We start from the raw sequence: 23,701 nt of genomic DNA, 5'->3' as shown, positions 1-23,701 counted from the left end.
TATGAAAAATAATTGAATTGTACTTAGAAATAAAGACATTTTATATTAGAAAATTATACTTCAATTAAGTTATCTAAAAACTGGCTATGAAGATACTAATTTCCAGAAAGGGCAGTTAATGTAAGATCTGTAGAGACTGAACACAGTAGTAGACAGACATTCCAACTTTCTAATACAGTATAACCACTATAGAGCAGCAAATTTTACCTTTAATGCCCCCAGGCTCCAAGAGCAAGGGAAATGTCAAGTTAGTTCTCATATGAAAAATGGTTCCTGACTCCAACAGCTTCACAATGAAATATGAGGGGGCCCCAAAAAGTTTGTGAAGAAACTCCAGGATCTTTTAACTCCATTTCCCCATGAACTTTTTGAAGCCCCCTCAATCCAGCAACAGTTTTGAGTTGGCTCATTCCCACTGAGAGCCATAAAGAGATAGACTACAGGATTTCAGAAATTCAACCTGACAGAGGACCCTAAAAATGGACTTTTAGTCATAACTAACCAAGCATTTTCTCTAAGTATCCAGAAGAAACTGCAACAGAAGTTAATTTTTTCTACTTCCAAAGGCATCTCTACTGATCATCTTCTCAATCTCTGCTCAAAGTGCATTCTGCATCTGAATCAAACTTTCTTCCTGTTTCTGGCCAAAGACGCAAGCAAGCTTTCTTTCTTTTTTTTTAAGTTTTATGTAGACATGGATGGATCTAACAGACTGGACTAACTGTATCAAATCCTGCTGGCCACTTCTTTCTGTAAAAAAATAGCAGATTGTTTCTGTCTTGGGCTTGCAGTTTGAAAGGGAGGACCAAAACACTTTACTGCATTTAAGTGAGACTTCAAGGTGTTCCTGGGCTCCTTACACATGTTAGTTGATTAGTGACTATTTTAACAAAAGCTGATATTCTTTCCTTAAACAGCTTAACTGGTTAAGAGCTTCTGCTGTTTGCCACAAGCAAGTCACCTTAAGTCATTGATTAAAGCAGTTAGTACATCAGTACAATCTGTTTCCTTTTTCTACCAGTGGGGTTTAAGAAGCAATCTTGAAGTATAAAGTCCTGCATGACGAAGACCTACTATGGAAGACCAACCCCAAAATTTACAGGAGATAGACAGGAAGAACCAAATCGCCATGAAGAAGTACTTCAACCCCTCTCTGCTCACAAGGGGTCCTGGTGTGGCACTATGGGTTATGCACTGGACTGTAATGTCGGTTTGATCCATAAGGTGGGTGGTTCAAGCTTACCAGCCACTCCTTGGAAACCCTATGCAGAGTTGCTATGGGTTGGAACCAAACTCGGTGGCACTAAACAACAACAACTGCCTCACAAATCACACTCCTTAGCCCTTACTGCAAGAGTGAGCTGTTCTACGCACCCACGTAGTCCAAACACAGAGCTCTGCCTTTCTGCTTAGCCAGATGTGAGCACTTGCCCTGTGACACTGATGGGCACAGGTCATCAGCCCATCTGTATGCTAAATGCAGGCTTGAATGGACTCTGTTCTCTTCTAGGCTCAGGATAAGAGGTCAAATGAGTTCCACATCTTCAGCCAGAGAAAAAATATCCTTCCCATTTTTAACATAAAAAAGGAAAGTATCCAGCAGGTTTAAAGCAAGCAACTACACAGACAGAGTACCTGAGAAAACAAAGCCTCCATTACAATGCGCAGAGGGAGAAATGTGAATGCTCAGGGAAAACAGACCCACAGCAAACAGGCTCTTTATTAACAGGTAGCCAGGTTACATTCTACCAGAGTCCTACCCTGTAATTAGAGGTATTCTGATACTCAGATTGACAGGAATTTGAAAGCTCTTCAGAAGCTGCACAAGAATGGAGGGAATTGCTGGATGTGGAAAACACTAGGAGCTTATATATCTACAGCATAAGCTTCCACGGCATATCTTTAGTTTTTCCTTTTTGTCTTCCTTTCAATCATTTCATTTTAATGTAAGCATCAGGGTATTTATACAATTAATAAAATGTAGTCAACCAAAGAAGTCATAAGAGGCCTAGAACTGCCTGTCTAGAATTTGATTCAGTATTTTCCCCAAATTTGCAATAGTCAATGAGAAGTCACTTTACATACTCTGGGCCTCAGTCCATGCACCTGAAAGAAGAGTAAGATCCCAAAGGTCACCGATGAATTCTTACCATGTCAAACAACATCACAAGCCTTGTCGAAGTTGTCCTCTACAATTAAAAGTGAAACTACTTGTTATTGATAAATGAGGCACAACATAAACATGAACCATCAAGTTCTGGGGTCTAAAAACTTTAAATTGTCAAAAAGGTATCATAGAAAGAACCAGTTAGCTAACAAAAATTAGACTTCTGTAATATCTCCCCCAGAGTTCTGGGGTGGCGCTATAGGAAAAGCACTGGCCTGCAAGGTTGGCAGTTCAAACCCACCAGCCACTCCTCAGAAAACCTACCCAGGGACACTATGAGTTGGAATGGACTCAATAACACTTGAACAACAACAAATCTCTCTCTCACTACTAAGATGTATCATTGCTATTTTGGGAAGGACTAAGAAAGAATGTTAATGAAAGAAAACAAACTTTTACAAGGCTAAATGTGTTTAATCTTTCAGTGAATGTTTGCATTTAGTGTCCTTTTCTCTCTCAACCTTGCACATCTGGAAATGCATACAATAGGTTACATAATCCATATCCCAAATTATACTACATCAAGTATACATACCAACAAGGTAGTTTCAAAAAGCTCACAGAAAAAATTCTATTGTCTTTTAATTAGATGTCACCATGACCATTTTGAAACGTTCTTGTATTTAGACACACACACACACACACACAATTTCTCCTACATCGCAACACTCAAAGAATCCAGATATATATGGTACACACTTTAGGTCTTGGTTCGTGGCTGAAAATCACACAAGCTTTGTTAGGTATGGCATCCCTCAAAATCACACAAGCTTTGTTAGGTATGGCATCCCTCAGAAGTATAAATGGCTAATGTGTTCAGTTGGTGGTTGCAGCTCACCTTGAAAGCAAGGCCTGGTGATCTACTTCCCAAAAACACTCAGCCACTGAAAACTTCAAGGAATGACACAGTTCTACACTGGCACACACAATCCTGGTGTGGTGCTGCAGAATAATGCACTAGAGCGCAGGGTCAGTTTGAACCACAAGGTCGGCAGTTCAAATTCACCAGTCACTCCTTGGAAACTGTATACAGGGTTGCTGAGTCAGAACTGACTCAGTGACATTTAACAAACAATTCTGACACACAGGAGTCCTGGTGTGTGCTGTAGGTTACGAACTGGGTGAGTTAGAACAGACTCAACAACACTTTAACAACAATTCTAACACACAGGAATCCTGGTCTGTGCTATAGGTTACGGACTGGGTGAGTCAGAACAGGCTCAACAACACTTTAACAACAAATCTAACACATATGGGGCTGCCAAGAGTCTAACTAACCTCAAGAGCAACTGGTCTGGTATGTGTTCTTTGGTACGTTAGTAAACAATTGTGCAAATGAGACAGTGTGATACTCCACAAAAACGGAAAAGAAAATGTATTTGGTTTGGATGAAGAATAGAATTTTATTACTAATTGTGCCATATTCCTCCTAGTACTAGAAGGTCTTACAGAAGAAGTAAGTTTTAAGAAATTCCTTTTAACACTGAAAAGATGTTTGATGAACATAAATAAGGTAGGTTGCCAAACAGAGGTAATGTATTAAGGGCAGCATGTGATACAAACAAGTGAAAGGAGAGTAAAAGGACAGAGATTAAATGTCTGAACAGCCACAGTATGGAATGATCACCATCAAATCAAACGGACCGGTGTACAGTGTTGCTAGGTGCCATAGAGGTGATCTGGACCCACAGCGACCCTCTGTACAACAGAACGAAACACTGCCTGGCATGCACCATCTCCACAATCATTGCTAAGTGGGAGCCCATTGGTGCAATTCACCTCCGTGAGAGCCTTCCTCTTTTTCCATGACCCTCTACTTTACCAAGCATGATGTCATCACCAGGGACTGGTCACTCTTGATAACATGTCCAAAGTACATACGACTAAGCCTTACCATCCTCACTTCTAAGCAGCAGTCCAGCTGGACGTCTTCCAAGACAGATGGGTTATTCTTCTGGCAGTCCATGGTATAGTCAATATTATTCATTCTCCAACTTTAACATGCATATGAGGTGACTGAAAATACCTTTTGGATCAGGTGCACCTTAGTCCTCAAAGTGACTTCTTTGCTTTTTAACACTTTAATGAAATTCTTTTGCAATGATATGCCAATGAAATATGGTGCTTGATCTCCTGATTGCTGCTTCCGTGGGTTCTGGTTGTGAATCCAAGTGAAACGAAACCCTTGACAACTTTACCACTACCTGCATTGATCATGATGTTGCTTACTGGTCTAGTTGTGAGGAGTTACCTTTTCTGTGTACTCCACACTGGAGTCAAAAAACAAAAAAGGAAGAACACGCTCAGCATTTCTCAGGCTGAGGGAACTGAAGAAACAATTCAAGCCTCGACTTTTGTTATTGAAGGATTCTCTGGGCAAATTATTGAATGATGCAGAAAGCATCAAAAGAAGATGGAAGAAACTAAGAAAAAGAACCCATACTAAAGGGGGGGGGGGCAGGGAATTCCTTGCTGGTTACCAGGGTGTGGGGTGTGGGGTAAAGGGAGGGAGGGGAAGGTGGAGCACAGGGTACTCTGGGTGCTGGGAAGGGGGCAATACACACCAAGTGGGAGGGGAATGGAAGAAGGCGGCTTATGAAAAAAATTAGGCAGGTTTGCATGGGCTAAGAGGGACAGAGATTAGTAATAATGCATGCACAACCTTGGAACAACAGGGCTCTGGGATACAGGGATTGAGACATGGTTGGAATGGGCAAAAGGAGGGAAATAATGTTAAGATGCTTGGCTATCCTTTGAATCTTGGTTTCCCTTGCATACCAATATAAAATAGACACTTGAGGGGGTCGAAAAAGGAATAGCCAGAAATATAACCACAGAAAGCGTGTTAAGTCTGTCTTCTGCCTATAACTGATTGGAGTACCTAAAATGGGGATTCAACATGCCCAGTGAAGTAGGCTTCCTGCGGAGCCTCTGCATTACATAAGACCATAGGTGGAATCCGGAACCCCATCCAGAATCTTCTGAGGTAAATTTCCACTTGAAAGAACAAGCAGACCAGTCTGGAGCTGCTAGAAGAACAGAAGATACTTCTTGAAAGAAAGACCAACAGGAAAAATCCGAAACAATAACAGCAGCCCGACTGATTACTACAAGAACAATCAAGTTGCTCACCCAAAAGACATGAAGGCAAGTGGTCAGGTCCCCTCAAAGCAAACCCTCTTCCAAGACTAAGACTCAATGGGAATACACGCTCTGATTGGTGACCACATGTATCACTGATAAGGGGAAGTGAGGGAAAAACAGCAATGAAGCTGCGAGCTAAGCCCTACAACGTTCAATAGACTCCTGTGAACTTGGGTGGAGACCTGGTTGGCCAGCAGTATGGCAAGACCTGGGGACTTGTGGGCTGAGTCAGTGACATAGCCACAGAGGACTAGAGTGGAGAGTGAAGTGTCTAGCTGAAAAGAAATGAGGGCATATGCACAAGAACACCCACACTTACAGATAATACCCACTTGACCTGGCTTCAATAGCTGGATAATCAGAACTCAACTAGAAGAAGAAAGAAGAGAAAAAAAGAGTAATCCACTACAATTTGATGAACTTGACCTACACCTATGGATGCAACAGCTCAAAAGAGGGAACAAATCTTTACAGTGAGGATCATTCCCATCTCCTCGATACACAGGATAGACAGGGATGGGCAACTTGGACACTGGCTACCCAAAATGGGGGGCTACAAAGGCAAGCAGTGACTGGCTTACAAGCTTTCAGGAGGGAGCCTAGATCAAGAGAGCATGAAGGAAGGTAGAATCTCCATTGAGTAGTATCCAGTCTGTCTGGGCGGGGCTGATGAAAGGAGATGGGATAGGTCTCTTATGGTACAATAGTGAATAACTGCTATCAGGTCTGACTATGAGGGTTGGAAATGTAAAGGTGGATGTTTTGTAGTAAAAGGCAGGGAGTGATTGACTTTGTAGTCCAGGAACGAAGGTCCCTGGGACCATCAAGGGAAAAGAGCGGAGTGCAGGACCCTACTCGGAGAAACAGTGATGCCAGAGATGGAGGCAGAGACGATGACATGGAGAGGAGCAGCTGAGGACTCTAGAACCAGAGAGGGAGAGTGGGTATGTGCTGATGACCAGTGGGCAGGCTTGCAGGAAATACCCTTTGGCCGATGACGATGCATGCAAGGGATTGTAACTATGGCAATAAAATGATATACGATAGGATGAATGTAAAGCTAATGTTCTCCCATGTAAACTACCACCTAATTCACAATAAAACATTAAAAAAAAAAAAAAAGAAGATGGATGGAATACCATCACTGTAAGAATGGATACACTGGATCACTGTAAGAAAAGGAATGGTTGATGTTCAACCGTTGCACGAGGTAGCTTATGATCAAGAGCCCACGATACTGAAGGAGGAAGTTCAAGGTGCATTGAAGCAATTGGCAGAGAACAAGGCACCAGGAATTGATGGAATAAAAATTAAAATCTTTCAAGAAAGTGAGGCAACACTGGAGGCATTCACTCATTTATGCCAAGAAATTTGGAAGACAACTATCTGGCTGACTGATTGGAAGAGATCCGTATTTGTGCCCATTCTAAAGAGAGGTGACCCAGTGGAATGCGGAAACCATCAGACAATATCTTTGATATCCGATGCGAGCAAAGTTTTACTAAAGGTAATACAGAAACAGCTGCAAGCATACATTTACAGAGAGCTTCCAGAGGTTCAAGCCAGATTCAGAAGAGGGACGTGGAATGAGGGACATCACTGATGTCCAATGGATCTTGGCTGAAAACAGAGAATATCAGAAAGATTTTTACCTCTGCTTTATTTATTGACTATGCAAAGGCTTTCAATTATGTGGATGACAAGCTATGAACAACATTGCGAAGTATGAGTATTCCAAAACACTTAATTGTGTTCGTGAGGAATCTGTACACGGACCAAGAGACAGTTGTTGGAACAGAACATGGGAACACTGAATGTTTTAAAATTGGGAAAGGTGTGCGACAAGGTTGTGTTCTTTCACCATACTTATTCAACCTGTATGCTGAGCAAACAATCTGAGAAGCTGGGTTCTATGAAGAAAAACGTATCATCAAGATTGGAGGAAGTCTCATTAACAACCTGAGATATGCAGGTGATACAATCTTGCTTGCTAAAAGTTAAGAGGACTTAAAATATTTACTGATGAAGATAAAGGACCACAGCCTTCAGTATGGATTACATCTCAATGTAAAGCAAACAAAAATCCTCACCACTGGACCAATAAACAGCATTCTTATCAATGGAGAAAAGACTGAAGTTGTCAAGAACTTCATTCTTCTTGGATCAACTATCAACACTCATGGAAGCAGCAGTCAAAAATCAAACAACATATTGCATTAGGCAAATCTGCTGCACAAGACCTTTTTTTAAGTGTTGAAGAACAAAGATGTCAGCTTGAGGATTAAGGTGCACCTGACCCAAGCCATGATATTTTCAATAACCTCATATGCATGTGAAAGCTGGACAGTGAATAAGGATGACAGTAGAAGAATTGATGCTTCTGAGTCACGGTGTCGGAGGAAAGTGCCATGGAATGCCAAAAGAACCAATAGATCTGTGTTGGAGAAGTGCAGCCAGAGTGCTCCTTGGAGGCCAGGATGGCCAAACTTCATGTCTCATACTTTGGACATACTGTCAGGAAGGACCAGTCGCTGGAGAAGGATATCATGTTTGGTAGGATGGAGGGTCAGAGACAAAGATGAAGACCTCCAGCGAGATGGATCGGCAAAGTAGCAGCATCAATGGGCTCAAGCGTGGCAACAATTGTTATGTTGTCCCAGTACCGGGCAGTGTTTTGTTCTGTTGTGCATAGGCTCGCTATGAGTCAGTACCGACTCGATGGCACCTAACAATACAAAAACAACCACACTGCAGGCTGTAGTCTTGTTCTGCACCAGTTATGTGCTTCAAGTCTCCTTCACTTTCAGCAAGGAAGGTGGTGTTATCTACACATCACATGTTGTTAATGAATCTTCCTCCAATTCTGATGCATGTTTTTTTTTTTTTATACATTGCAACGTCTCAGGTTATTTGTTCAGCACACAGATTGAGTAAGCATGGTAAAAGAATATAACCCTGATGCAAACCTTTTCTGATTTTAAACTGCACAATTATCTCCTTGTTCTGTTCCAACAATTAGTTCTTGGTCAATGTACAAGTTGTTAATGAGGAAAAATAAGTGTTCTGGAAATCCCATTCTTAGCAATGGTATCCATAATTTGTTATGATCCACACAGTTGAACACCTTCATATTGGCAATCTAACACAGGGAAATATTTTTCTGGTATTGCTTTCAGCCAAGATCTATGTAACATCAGCAATGATATCCCTGGTTCCACATCCCCTTATGAATCAGGCTTGAATTTCTGGCATTTCCCTGTTGATGTACTGCTGCAACCATTTTTGAATGACCTTCAACAACATTTTACTTGAATGTGACATTAATGATACTGTTCAATATTTTTCTCATTCAGTTGAATTATCTTTCTTCGGAATGGGCACATATATAGGTATCTTCTAATTGGGTGGCCAGACAGTAACTTTCAAATTTCTTGGCAGAACACTTGAGCACTTCCAGGCATGAATCCATTTCTTGAAACATCTAAATTACATCTCAAAAACATCTTTAAAATAAGTCGATAAGAGTCAGAGTACATCCTTGAGTATATCCTACTTGAATTTAGAGACCACCTCAAGGATAGTTCTGATGCGATGACCACTAATGACCAAAGATCAGAAGAGTTGTGGACATCAAGAACATCATACATGAAGAAGGAAAAGGTCATTAAAAATCAAGGAAGACAGATAAGATGAAAAATGGATGTCAGAAAAATTCTGAAACTTACTCCTGAACAAAGAGTAGCTATAATGAATGAAATAAATAATGAAGTAAAAGAGCTGAACAGAAGGAGTTGCTTGAGAAGACAAAGTAAAGTACTAAACTGAAATGTGCAAAGACCTAGAGTAAGAAAACCAAAAGACTACAATACAGTTGGTATTTCTCTAGCTGAGAGAATTAAAGAAAAATTCAAGAATTGAGTTGCAATATTGTACGATTGTGTACAGGCAAAATATTGAACAAAGCAGGGAACATCAAACATCAAAGATGGAAGACATATCGAGAGCCATGGTACCATTTCAGGAGGTAGTGTATGATCAAGAACTGATGGCAGTAAAAGAAGAAATCCAAGCTGTACTGAAGGCAATGGCCAAAAACAAAGCTCCAGGAATTGATGGAATACCAGTTGAGATGTCTCAACAAATGGATGCAAATGTGGACATTACTGCTCAGTTATACCTCAATCCGATTTTAAATATTTAGGGAATCTAAACCATTTCTACTTAGGATGTCTTCTCTTGACAGGTTTACTAACCTGTTATGCTCATGTGAATTCAATGTGTACTGAAATATTACCACCTGGCCAGTACTCAGGTATCTAACGTGGTTCTAAAGCGCCGTTGAGTTGGTTCTGACTCATAGAGACCCTGTCTAGGGATTTCTAAGGAGCAGTTGATGGGTTTGAACCGCCGACCATGTGGTTAACAGTCCAGTGCTCATCCTACAGCACCACACCAGGACTTCAACAGAGAACCCATAACCAAAGTGGAAAACAGGTCCATGACAGACCGAATCATTTCAGATTAAAAAACTTACACTCTGTTCTTCCATCTGTCTCCACAGATCTATTTTTGTTGGCTCTTAATGAGCTGGAGCTGACTTGATGGCACTGGGCTTGGCTTGAGTTTAAGATCCTCAAAAAGAACTTTTTTGGGGCATGCCAGGTAACTTTTTTTCAAGTTTATTTTATATAACACCCTATATTCAATGAGAACCTATAAATTCAGACGTAGCTCAATCATGAAGGTATTATTTGGAGGATGAAAGTAAATTGCTTTTTGTTTTTCTCCATTTGCTGCCTATCTTTTGACCATTTTAGTCTTCTCCCCAAGTAACAGCAGGAAAAGAGCATGGAGCTGCACGTCCAAGGCGCTCTTCCTGATGAGTGGCTGGGTGGAGGAGGGCACTGACATAACTGACTCTGAACTCAGGCTCCTCAAATTGCCCACAACTGCAGAGAGGAGCAAACAGATAATGGTGAGGGTGCATTTATGAGTATTGTGTGTAAGGAAAAAACCCTACAGTCACAGCTGATGGGTGGATGGGGGAGATGGAGGAAGGAGACTGGGAAAAAGGACATGGGAGAGAGACTCAACAAGTCTTCTCACAGAAGCAATGGCAGCCAGACAGAACACACACATTTCCTGGAGTTCAGAGAGCTAGGTAGCTCCTCTCTGCCAGTATGTTTAGAATTAAGAAGCATCCCTCACACTGAAAAGCAGGTTAATAAGAAAATCTGTGGCTGCCAAGTACAAACTGCTCATGTCAAGGGGACAGGACCAAGATGCTCTCAGCATGACTGTGCTACTAACAAGCCAGACAGAAAGGACTTCACCCCATATTTGAGCTCCTAACAAGAGGTGAGAGGGTCAAGTTCTACCTAAGGGTAAAGCATTCTCAACACTAGTGTTTTGTTGATCATGCTTGTGACAACCGACCCAAAATAGATACAGTAATCAGAGATCTCTAGGAGGGAAAGGGTAAGGTGGCTCAGAACCTTGGGGTTGGCAGAGGAAATGAATGCTGGGTCACAAAAGGTCTTGGTAAAAGAGATGTCCAAGTAGCAAAACAGGCAAGGGCAGGAAAAGCAATGAGGAGACATCATTTTTGGAGCTTGACTAAAGGAAGTATAAAGAAGGCTAAGCCCAGACAGAGTCCTCAACGGAGACACAGTACTATACGTTCACTGTCCCAACACTAATGACGTGTGCCAAAATCATGTTCAATGCCCTATCTGTAGACACAGGTTTTAAGATACAAGTCTTTATAATTAAAAAATAAAAAACAGTGTAGGGAAGAAGGGCACTAGGAATCAAGAGAAATAGTAAGGCTAAGAAGAAAAATCCAGTATTTGAAGGAAATCAAAGTTTGAATCCTTATATTATTTTGGGACAAATTAATCTTGTCTAGTTTAGTTTCTCCATCTGTAAAATGGGGATAACAACATCTGTTGTAACCTATATGCCAACTAAGGTTTTCCTGTCCTTAGTATTTGTAAATGACTGCTTCAAGTCCCCCAAGTAGCTGGTCTCAGAGGAACAAAGTACTTTCCTAAGACCTGAGCAAATTCTCAGGAATTTTCTTATGGTCTCTTCAGATCTCCGCCACCTATGCTGTGCTCCTGGAGATTCTCTTTGTTCTTCCCTAAGTCAATCCAGACCCAAAATTCTGCCTCTTCACCACTTTCCCCAACCAGAACATTCAATTCCGGAGTTTCCCTAACACTGAATATTTATAGAACATGAGCTGGGAACATAAAGGAGGAGAGTGTGCCGATATGTAAATTCATTCATTTTTCCTCCTCCTCTTCTCCTCACCCCGACACCTCTCCTGAACTAGCTCACTTTTTCCAGGGTCACAATGAGTCGAACCGACTTGGATGGCACTTAACAACGACAATAACCGTGCCCTATATCTCCCCTTCTCCTGATGCCTCAGCATACATTACCGTATGACTTCACAGGGTGTGACTTGTGGGAGACAAAGAATATAACACAGGGTTAGTGCCTCACCCACAGCATACACTAAGCACTGCTGTGGTTGTCAAGTGTTGTCAGGAGGGTTCTGACTCAGAGCAACCCTGTATAGGGTTTCCAAGGAGCAGCTGGTGGGGCTGAATTGCTGGCCTGTGGTTGGTAGTCATGAGCTGATCCCACAATGCCACACTAGGACTCTAGACACTAAGTGCTGGCGGTGGTGTGCCATGAAATATGTTCTAACTCATAATGACCCTGTATAGGGTTTCTGAGGCTGTAAATCTTTACGGGAGCAGAAAGCCTCATCTTTCTCCCGCGGAATTGCTGGTAGTTTCGAACTGCTGACCTTGAGGTTAAAAGCTTGACTCATAATCACTATGCTCCCACTAGAAGATGCCTTTTTAATAGTGATGACAAGTAGATTTTGTCCCTGAAGAGACCATACCTACACCAACTCAGGAGAACAATCACTTCCAAAGGGAGGACTTTTGATTTTGACTGGGTGAGGTCATTACCGACAGCATATGATAAAAAGCTAAGAAAGTCTCAATCTTTCCTTGAGAACACAATCATTGTGATAAGAGAGTAGAGTTCATTCACTCATCACAGTAGTGTCTCTGCCCTGTCCCAAGCATGCAGTCACCATATGCAGTCAGACAGACAACTGCATAGGAGCAATGCATTGAAAGCCTCCTCAGACCACCTCAAGATACGAGAGAAAATCGTTCAGAAGCACTGTTTCCACCAAGGCCTTCTGGCAAGCTGTCATTTAATGTCAATTATTTTTCTTCTACTTAGATGTTGTTTTGTGTTCAAACACAAAACAGCAGCTCTTAAACAAGGTAAAAAAAAACAAAACTCTCCACCCATCTCAAAACATATCTGAGGTGGCTTCCAGAAGTTCATGGGGTAATTCGATGATCTTTGAATTCCCACTTTCCCATGAAGTTTCTGATGCCTCTTGTTGCACTCCACCAAAGGAATGCAGATCACCATGCTGATAAAGCTGGTCATTCATCTAGATTTTAAATCTAGTTAACCTTAGGCTAAGTAATTAAAGACCTTCTTAGATGCAAAGCACATTACTCACCTTCCTCAAAGTTGGCGTTCTTCTTCCTCACTAGAACCCGGAAGTTTTCAGCAGGATTCACACTTCCAACCTAGAACACATCCACATACAACAAACCTGTAGGTTGCCTCTCTTTTTAGCAGTGCCCTAGGCAATACAAGAGACTTAATGCAGTCAGTGAGCTCTTATAAAAATAAAACCAAAGACAAAGAAATGGCACTTTCTATGCATGTTCATTTCCAGGGTGCTGGTAAAAGCCAGCATGTGGGGAAATGCAGAACAGAATTTCAAATTCTCAGAGACTCCAGACTTTCCTGGAGCCGTGGCAGCTGGAAGAACCCCAGAAACTCTTGCCCTGAGATCATCTTTAACCTTAAAACCAAAAAACATCCTCTGAAGTCTTGCTCTGGTAGTGTGTTGTTGTTGTTGTTGAGTGCCATCGAGTCGGGTCCGACCCATAGCGACCCTGTACAGGGTTTCCGAGGGTGTAAATCTTTACGGGAGTAGAAAGCCTCATCTTTCTCCCGCGGAGCGGCTGGTAGTTTCGAACCGCTGACCTTAAGGTTCGCAGCCCGATTCGTAACCACTACGCTACCAAATTGGGCTGCTAACCTCAGGGTCAGCAGTTCGAAACTACCAGCTTTTCCATGAGAGAAAGATGAGGCTTTCTGCTCCCGTAAAGATTTGCAGCCTCGGAAACCCTGTACAGGGTCACTAAGAGTCGGAACTGACTCCATGGTACTTAACAACAACAACAAAGTCTTCTTAAAACAGAACAATAGTTTAGCTTAACTAGTAAAAAATATCTTCTTTGAGTGCATGCACTTTTAAGAACTGTCGACATGTGGTGCTCCAGGTCAATGTGCTGGACCGCCAGGTCAGTTTAAACCGAAGGTCAGCGGTTCAAGTTCACCAGCCACTCATTGGAAACCCTATATAGGACCACTATGCGTTGGAACTGACTTGACCTCGATAGCAGCTCACAACATGGGACCAAATTGACAGGAGCAACTCTGAAGTTTGATAGGAACCTTAGGACGCATGTTAACCGAGAGGTCCAACTCAGCTAAGACGGCAGGGAACAGTTACACCAGTGGAAGAATGTCATCAATGTCCATAAATGGTAGATGTAGAAACAGTTGAATTGAGCTATGTTTTGCTGTGTATATTCTCAACAACAACAAAATAAATGTATTTTTTTTAAAAAGCCAACAGATTCCTGTGGTCACATAGCTGTTGTCTGTCCTTCACTTCTCTTTATGCAAGCTGTCTTCTCTCCCCAGGGCTTAGACTTATTGTACACCAACTCACCAGCCAGCCCAGCTGGAAGCCTTTATGCGGCAAAGCCGGCCTGGGCACCTGAAGCCCAACCAATTAGGAAGGGAAGGCGGTGCAAAGGCAAGGCCTTTCAAAGGACCTCTGCTCCATTAAGATAATGGAGAAATAGCTTGGTGTTTGATTCTCTGCATGGCTTTCTTCGGGGCTCTTACTCACCCGTTGGCATGGAAGATTTGGTAAATAAAGTAGTCCCCAAGTTGAACATGTTCCCCCAAAGAGAAAGCAAAGCAGGTCTAGTAGGAAAGTTTACTGCAGTTTCAAAGATAGGCATCTCTGCCACTTTCTGATCAGATAGGTATCTGTGTGTTTCATCTTCCAGTCCCCCCTTTAAGGATGTGTGTACCACTCATATCACAGGGGAGACAAATACGAGGGTCTCCTGTGGGCTGGTAAACTCTATTACAAGATATACATGGTTTCCGCCTTGCTGGTATAGCAAGCAGGAAAGCTTTCAGACAAATAAGGTCAGGATTTGCCCCTTACTGGAAAAGTAAACAACGATATAAAATCCAAATCATTTTTCTAGACATTCAGTTTTTCTGAGCGCATTTCTGCTTGAGGGGAGAATCAAAGGCATGTCCTTGGGCTGGCTGTCCTGAGTGCATTTTGCTAATAAGGGACAATTTTAAAGATCTATGGATTAAAGACAATGCTGCTTAAAATAAGGGGATACGTTCGAGCTCTAAAATTTTCTCATTAAATAAAAGAAATCTCAAGGACAGTGGTTTGGGCAAATCCAAACTTAAGAATCTTGTTCTAAAGTTGCATATTAAAAAGGAAACGGAAGAGTTATCCTAATTTACATTTCACTTAATTAGAGATTGACACTCACAATACTAGCGCCCAGTTATCCTATCTTTTTGTATCATTTGGAGTCCTGGTGTGGCACTGCAGGATAATGCACTGGACTGCAAAGTCGGTTTGAACCACAAGGTTGACGGTTCAAGCTCACCAGTCACTCCTCAGAAACCTTACACAGGGTCACTATGTGTTGGAATCGATGTGACGGCACTTAACAACATCCTATCATTACGACTAAGTGGAAAGTGGCAAAACAAAGCTAATTAAGAGAGAGAAACCTGCATAAAGTGCTACCACTGGTGTGTTCCCTGCTCTATTATTACCTAGAGTTCTACGTACTATATGAATGGTTTTCAAAAAGTTAGCAGAAGAATTCTAGTATCTTTTAATTCTGTTTTTCCAGGAACTTTCTGATGTCTCTCCTGTATTTTGCAGCTAATTCTACTGGTAATTCACTGATAATAATGGTATAAAGGAAGATGGGCAGGATAAGCCTTTATAGTTTCTGTACGGAGAGCTAACAGACACCAATGCACTCTTGTTGTTAAGAGAGGAAGCAGTCTGGAGAAACTCTGCTTACACTGGTCACACTGCCTTCAGCCAGGCTGGAGATACTAAAGTGGACGTCCCCTTCCTGGGTCTTGCATTTTTTAGAGGCTGGTCCTTCTTCACGGCTAGAGAAAAAACAAACAAGGGAATTATTTTTCCCTCTTCAAATAAGTGATAGGAAAACCAGAATTGCTGAGGTGGGAAGTGTAATCTTATTTCCCAAGCACAAAGGATAAACAGCCACACTTAGTCCCTCTTTACAAACAGCCTGCTTCCTTCTCCCAGCCTCAGACTTTCTGACAGGTGCCTGCCTGGAGCAGTTCGGCTCTGCTTTGCAGCGATATACAAATTGAATTGGCAGTCACATCACAAAGTCCTCTTCAAAAGGTGAACCTGCAAGCACAGGTAATGGAAACCTAACTTTTCAGTATGAAATTCATTTACTCTTCTGGTAGTAGCTGCTCATTCCTGTCTCAGAATTGATAGCTATTGTTCTCCATGTGCAAAGAATAGTTTAGTAACCCATCATTTTCATCATGTATGCAAGAGCTTTATGAGCTCCTACTTAGAACTGTCAGAACTCAGTTGATAATCCTTAATGTGCAAGAGTTTGTGCTTAAAGAAATCTTAATCCTTTTTTAATCAGTGGAATATACATTGCCACTTAAATTGTCTGTCTCTGAGATTTACCGGGAAGCTGCTATCCCACTTTTGGCATGTGCTGTCCTCTGGAAGGGACCTGTAAAACTGCGTGGATCTTAAGAAATGGGCCTCTTCCCACCAACCCTAGTACCAGAGACATCTTGGGAGATATGTGTCCCACTAACTGTATTAAAAATCCTTATTACTGAAAAAAAGTTGATTTCATTTAATTCAAAATACATTCCATTACTGAAAATACATGATTTCAAAAAACAAAAATTCAAAGCAGAAAATAACTTGGTCATTAAATGATTTTTTAAAAATACTTTCAAAAGAAAATCCATAATTTTTCTAATATATCATACTCTGTTTTAGACAAAATGTTAATAAAGTCCAGTAGCATCTGTATGCTAGAGAGACATAACTCCAAGAGAATACATCAAAACCATGCCTCCAGTAACTTGGTCAAGTTAATTACCAAAGAGAAGAAAATCAAATCCAAAGAGTCTGCCCATAATCTTCCATAAACTGCTGCACACAAAGGTAGAACGATGTCTAACAGACATAATAATCTATCTGGGACAAAAGTAGTTGTTAAGAAATAACTGAATGATAAGAAAACTAGTAACTAAGATGCATATCAGTTTTTTTTTTAAATCCCAATCTTCAGGAAATAGACACGAAAAAGAAGTAATCCTGAAAATTAAACAAGAAAAGTAAGGAATAAGCTGGCTCACACAGTGGTATTCCAACAATAAGTCATCTCTTGCAGCTGGATAACAGAACTAAAGTAATCACTGTTAGTTGTTGTTAAGGACTGTTGAGTCAGTTCAGAACCATAGTGACCTTGTAGAGGGTTTCTGAGGAGTAACTGGTGAGCTTGAACCACCAACCTTGTCATTCAAACCAACCTTGCAGTCCAGCACATTAACCCAGACCAGGACTCCAAAGAATCACTGTTGTTAAGTGCCGTCGTTGACGAGGGTTTTCTAAGGAGTGGCTGGTGAGTTTGAACCGCTGACCTTACGATTGAAAGCGACCTTGCTTTCCAGTGCATTGTCCTGCAGCTTCACACCAGGAGCCTCACAAACCTTACAAAAGCCTTACAAAAACAAACACAAAAATAGGCACAAAGTGGCTGGCTTACAAATCTTTAAGAGGGAGTTTAGTTTCAGAGTGTGTGGGGGCGGGCGGTATTGATTGAATCCCCATTGAATAGCTTTCTTCTTGTCTAGATGGGTCTGGTGAAAGGAGATGGGATAAGATTTTTATTATTCAACAGTAATTGTTATCATGACTAAATGCGATTGTCACAACTATAAAGGCAGAAGTACTGTAACATAAAGAGGGGAGTAGTAAATCTTACATTCCAGGAACAGAGGACCCTAGGGCCATAAAGGGAAAAGAGCATGAGTGGAATGTGGGACCCTGTCCAGAGAAGCAGCAACACCAGAGATGGGAGGCAAAGATGATGATATGGAGAAATTGAGCAGTTGAGGACTCTAGACTCACGGAAAGAGAAAGTCTATGAGCTGGAGGCCAGGAGAATGTGCCCTATGGTTGTTTACATGATTATATATTCCTGAGTGTTTCTGTGTACGTAAAAAAAAAAAAAAAAGAAAGAAAGAAAAACACCACAAAAAACTAGAGGGAATAGAAGTGAATACTGTTGAATGATGATGCCTTGACGGGATTGTAATCATTGCGATGAAATGAAACATGATAGGATGAGTAGATAACCAATATTCTCCCATATAACCCATCACTCATTTCACAACAAAAGCTTAAAAAAAAAAGAAAGAAAAGCGTAAAGGAGCAGATTTGAATCACTGGAAGCCCGGATTAGTTTTAGTCCCTTATTTAATAGTTGAATACTTTAATAGCTTAAAACTTTGGCACAAGGGAAAATTGTGGTCAATATAACCAATTTGATTTGAAAATGTCCACATTCTTATTTTTATTTTCTCTATGGTTGCTTATCACAAGAGAAAGCTGAGGCGTTCTGGTTCTGTAAAGATCTGCAGGCTTGGGAACCCTATGCAGAGTTGCTGTGAATCAGCACTGACTCCAAGGAACATAAATAACCAACACCATGGTGGCTTCTGCAGATACAACAGCAGAGGTGAATAGTTCCAACCGAAAGTTTATGGTTTAAAACACTGAAAACATTTACTACCTTGCACTTTGTTGATCTCTGGTTTAGGCAGTCTGAATGTGGACGTCTCCATTTTTTTGCCTATAACAAGGCCTACATGAAGTTAGGACAATGAATTAAAAAAAAAAAAAAAAGTTTTTTTGTTTTTTAAAACTTCTTTGCACTAATTAAACTATGCTTGACTGTATGCATCCAGACAACATTAACATTCAAGTCAACATTATAAATTTGTCAACTGTTTTTTCTAGTTTGAATATATTAAATTTAGTATCTCAGCAAAGCAAATACTAGCTACAACCAGAATTAATTATCAACACTTTTCTAATTTTTTTTTTACAGAAAGATGAAGAGAGCCTTAATTGATGACAATAAGTTTTGAGACAGATTAGATGACATACAAGCAAAAATTAAAAGTATTTTTGCAACTCAAGTATCTTTAGCAAACAAAAACTAAAATCAAGATAACGCTGTACAGCACTATCCATTTATTTTTTTCCACTCTATAACTAATTGCCTGATTATATGACAACGTTTTAATTTAAACAGCAGAAATTATTTTGGCAAATTTACTTCCAATAGCTGAAATTTTGTACACACTCAATGATAAATGAACCAAGTTGATCAATAAAAAATGGAAAGGAGATTAATAAAACTTCCACAAAAATAGTTGTAAAAATATAAAAGGAGCAATTGAAATTTATGACAATGAAAACAGTAATAGAACAAACTACTGATTGTCAACTATTTTTACTTTTTTTGTACACTGTGGTGTTCTGAATTTATATGATATGGTTTTCTATCCAAAGTCATCTTAATTCCCACCAAGTGATGGGTGGGACCATGCAAATAAGGTGTACAGGACTCTAAGGCTGGGATTGGTTAGTTTTGCCATCCACCTAGGTTTAAAAGGAGCCATCTCAGAAGAAGAGAGAGAAGATCCCACGACCATCAAGAAGTAAAGCATGAGTGAAGCGTGGGATCCCTACCTAGTAAACAGAGATGGCAAGGGTGATGGCAGAAGTGGGGACATAGAGCAGCTATGGAAAGACTATAAAGCTGAGTGCCTATGGGCAGGAGACTTATTTGAATATTGTGTCCTTTGGGCATTCACAGACTGACTAAAAGAACTTTGTAACACTTACTTGAGCAGGACAGAGGCCAAGGGACTGCATCCATGACTGAGAGACCGAAGAAAAGAGTGAGGCACACCTCTAGTATGACAGACAAGAGGCATTCCTAACTGGAGAAATGCTGCATCCTGAATTGTACCCTGCTCACTTCCCTAATAAATCCCATCATCGTGAAAAAGCAAATCAAAACAAAACACGTATTATAAAGTTTTATTACGCAACATCTTTTCCAGTCACTATTTGCTGCTCCTTCTTACCCTCTGAGACAACAGAGACAACGTTAAGCAGAAGACAGAAAGATGGGGATCAAGAAACATTAAGAGAGGTGAGTCATCAAGTAAAATAAAAAATAAATATGCAAAAGTCTTGGTGGCAAGAATGGAATAAAAATATACTTACCCAAACCAAAAACCAAACCCTGGATTTGGAGTCGTGGTCTTTGAAACAGTAAATCTTTGCAGGAGCAGACAGCCTCGTCTGTCTCCCGGGGAGCAGCTGGTGGGTTTGAATCACTAACCTTGCCACCCACTGCTCCACCTGACCTTGCACTTATCCAAGGAAGCAGAACATTTTATTAGAATTTGAGTCCATTAAAAAAATTTTTGTTGTTAAAGACCAGGACCATTTCATCAGTTGAGTCTTTGCATGTTATTCTCAACAGACAGACAATAAGTTACTACTAAAGATCAACTGGACTCTCAGAGGGGCGCTGCAGGATCAGCTATGAACCACATGGTCGGCAGTTCAAACCCACTAGCTGCTCGTTGGAAAGCCTATACAGGGTCACTAGTGCAGAGTCAGAAGTGACTCGCTGGCACTTGACAAAACATCAGACTGGCCCTGGAACTTGAGGTAAGTCACTACTGTCTCTGAGCTTCTCTTTTGTCATCAGGAAAATGCTATGATGCAGCTCACCACAGCACTACTCACAACAGCAAAAAGATAAAAAACCACCTACATTTTCCATTAGTGGAAAAATGCACAGACTTTGATATGTACGCATAAAAGAATACTACTCAACGTTAAAGAATCACAATGAATCTGAGAAATATAACACGGATGAACCTGCAGGACACTGAGAGAAATCGGTCCAACACAAAAGTACAAACACTGTATGAGATCACTAATGTAAACCGTCAAGAAAAGGGTTTCACTCTCTAAGAAGCATTCTTTGATGGTTAGCAGGGGTGGAAGTGATTCACTGGCTCAAGGGTAGCCTATGTTAACTCAGATGAAGGGGAAGGCAACATATAAAAAGAGGGAGGTTGGCAAAAAATTATGGAGGCAAAGAAGACACACGGACAGAGGCAAAAGTTAAAGGCAACAGAAGTAAATCCTGGCACATGCACAGTCCTTCAATACTGGTGATCTACTGTTCATTAGGGGTCCTGCCTGGTGTGGCACTGTGGGACAAGGCACTGGACCGCAAAGTCAGTTTGAATTGAAAGACTGGCAGTTCAATTCACCAGCCTCTCCTAGGGAACCTTTTACAGGGCCACTCTGAGTTAGAATCTACTCGAAGGCACTTAACATCAACAACATTAGGCAAATCTGCTGCACAAGAGTCTTTAGAGTATTCAAGAGCAAAGATGTCAGTTTGAGGGCTAAGGTGTGCCTGACCCAGGCCATGGTATTTCAGTAACCTCACATGTATGTGAAATTTGGACAATAAATAAGAAAGACCACAGGAACAATTGATGCATTTGAGTTATGGAGTTGAAGAAAATATTAAAAGTACAATGGACTGCCAGAAGAATAAACAAATCTATGTTGGAAGAAGTACAGCCAGAATGCTTTTTAGAAGACAGGATGGTGAGACTTTATCGCTCATATTTTGGACATATTACCAGGAAAGACCAATCCCTGGAGAAGGACATCATGCTTGGTAAAGTGGAGGGTCAACGAAAAAGAGGAAGTCACCCAGTGAGATGGACTGGCAGAGTGGCAGCAGCAATGGGCTCAACGTAACGATTGAGAGACTGGGCCAGAACCGGGCAGCGCTTCCTTGTGTTGTGTATAAGGTCGCTATGTGTCAGCATCTAGCAATAACAACCCACGTAGATACATGGACAGATGCACAGAAAAGCAGAAAACCCTCTGATATATAGAGGTTTGCAGAGGCCATCTGTACACAGGTGTTTACTATTTTCTTTGAAATTTCTAAGAAACTAACAAGGTTTCTTTGACATAACCAAACACCTTGAGGGAAAGATATACTGGGCCTGCACAAGGGCTCAGAACCATAGTTTTAGGGGACATTCCTGGTGTGGTGCTGAGGGTAATTGCGCCAGACTGCAAAGCCGTTTGAACTGCAAGGTCGGCGGTTCAAGCTCACCAGCTCCTCCTTGGAAACCCTATACAGGGGTGGCTACAGGATGGAACCGACTCCCGACTGCACTTAACAACAACAACAACACTGTCAATCAGCATAACACAGTCCACAAAGAGAATGTCCTACATCCTACTTTGCTAATACAACTATTGGTGCCTCCCAGTCTAGAGGAAAGAGAAGTGATGGAAATGGGAGATGCATGGTAACAATTCGTCCAGTGGACTAACAGAGCATGAGAACATCAGTCTCCAGGACCCTGGGACCAGAAGAACTAGAGGGGGCTCAGCTACCACTACCAACTGCTCTGAAAGACCATACACTCCGAGGTCCTGGAATAGACCAGTAGAAAAAATGTGGACTAAAACTCAAAATCATAAAAGAAAGAGCAGATTTACTGGTCATATAGAGATTGGAACTGAACTCATCCCTGTGGCTCACTTTTCAGCCAAGCAACAGAAAGTACTACAGAGGGAACAACACTAGTGAGTGCACAAACCACAGGGACACAACCATTCCAGGTCAAGTTCCGAAGGTTGAGAAAGAAGGAGGACTGGGAAACAAGCAGCCCAGGGAGGAAGTGGGAGGAGTAATGTTACATTAAGGGATTGCAGTCAGTGAGATGAAGTGAAGTGGGTCAGTTGTTGGAGGTAAAACCGAAAACATGCTCTTTAAGCCTTCACCATATTCATGATAAAAAGGTTGGGTTTTTTTTGTTTTGTTTTTTTAAGTGCTATGGAAGCAGCATTCAAGAAATCAAACAACATATTGCTTTAAGCAAATTTGCAGCACAAGACCTTTTTAAAGTGTTGAAGAGCAAAGAAGTCAGCTTGAGTACTAAGGTGAGCCTCACCCAAGCCATGGTATTTTCAATAACCTCGTATGCATGTGAAAGTTGGACAGTCAATAAGGAAGATAATAGAAGAATTGATGCTTTTGAAAGAGAATACTGAAAGTGCCATGGGCTGCCAAAAGAACCAACAGATCTGTGTTGGAAGAAGTGCAGCCAGAGTGCTCCTTGGAGGCAAGGATGGCCAAACTTCGTGTCTCATACTTTGGACATATTGTCAGGAGGGACTAGTCACTGGAGGAGGATATCATGTTTGGTAAGGTGGAGGGTCAGAGAAAAAGAGGAAGACCCCCATGGATTGGCATAGTGGCAGCATCAATGGGCTCAAGCGTGGCAACAATACTGAGGTTAGCCCAGGACTAGGCAGTGTTTCGTTCTGTTGTACAAAAGGATTGCTATGAGTCGGTACCGACTCGATGGCACCTACCAACAACACCACGATAAAAAGTACCATAAGGACAGCAACTATGCAACTGACTCTTTTTAGAAGCAAAATTAACTTATTCAGTGATATTCAGAAACATTGGTACATGCAAAGTTTTGTGGGAATACAATGACTGAAACCCATGAAGAATTTTTAAAATATTCCAAAATAAGAGTCTAGGAAATAATGGGTGAGGAGACATACATACCAATTCTCCAAAACCAGGCAAGTAGAAGCAGTCCCAGACATAAACAGAAAGTAGTAAAAATGTAATATGTTTATTATGCTCAAGGTTAAGTCACTTAGTAGCATTATTAGAAAATTTACATATATTAAACCTTTAACTATCTACCTGAAGTAGGAAGGGGCCATGGCTATCATTCCCAAATGATGAGGAGCTGAGTCCCAGGAAACAGATATAGTCCATGCAAAGTCACAGTAGACAGAGAGACGTCAGCATGTGCTGTGTTTGGGTAGTTGGAGCATGGGTAATTTGTTCCTCTTCCTCCTCGTCACATTATGTATATATATTGTTGGTGGTGGTGTCAGGTGCCATCGAGTCAGAACCGACTCATAGCAACCCCATGCACAGCAGAACGAAACAATGTCCAATCCTGGGCCAACCTCAC

General features: G+C 41.3%; 1 protein-coding gene across 1 annotated transcript in view; it reads right to left on the bottom strand.

Moving 5' to 3' along the window:
- Nucleotides 1-23,701, bottom strand: part of XRCC5 (X-ray repair complementing defective repair in Chinese hamster cells 5 (double-strand-break rejoining)) — a 110,537-nt gene that overhangs the window by 17,780 nt on the left and 69,056 nt on the right. The window contains exons 15-16 of the mRNA XM_006867857.1: nt 15,574-15,667; nt 12,876-12,945 (exon numbers count right to left, since the gene is read on the bottom strand). Coding sequence (XP_006867919.1) covers nt 12,876-12,945; nt 15,574-15,667 — 164 coding nt within the window. The remainder of the gene's footprint in view (nt 1-12,875; nt 12,946-15,573; nt 15,668-23,701) is intronic.

The sequence above is a fragment of the Chrysochloris asiatica genome, unplaced genomic scaffold (genome assembly GCF_000296735.1).
Source record: "Chrysochloris asiatica unplaced genomic scaffold, ChrAsi1.0 scaffold00110, whole genome shotgun sequence".
Lineage (NCBI taxonomy): Eukaryota > Metazoa > Chordata > Mammalia > Afrosoricida > Chrysochloridae > Chrysochloris > Chrysochloris asiatica.
Note: the sequence above shows the minus strand (reverse complement) of the source record. Positions and strands in the feature narration are given on the sequence as shown.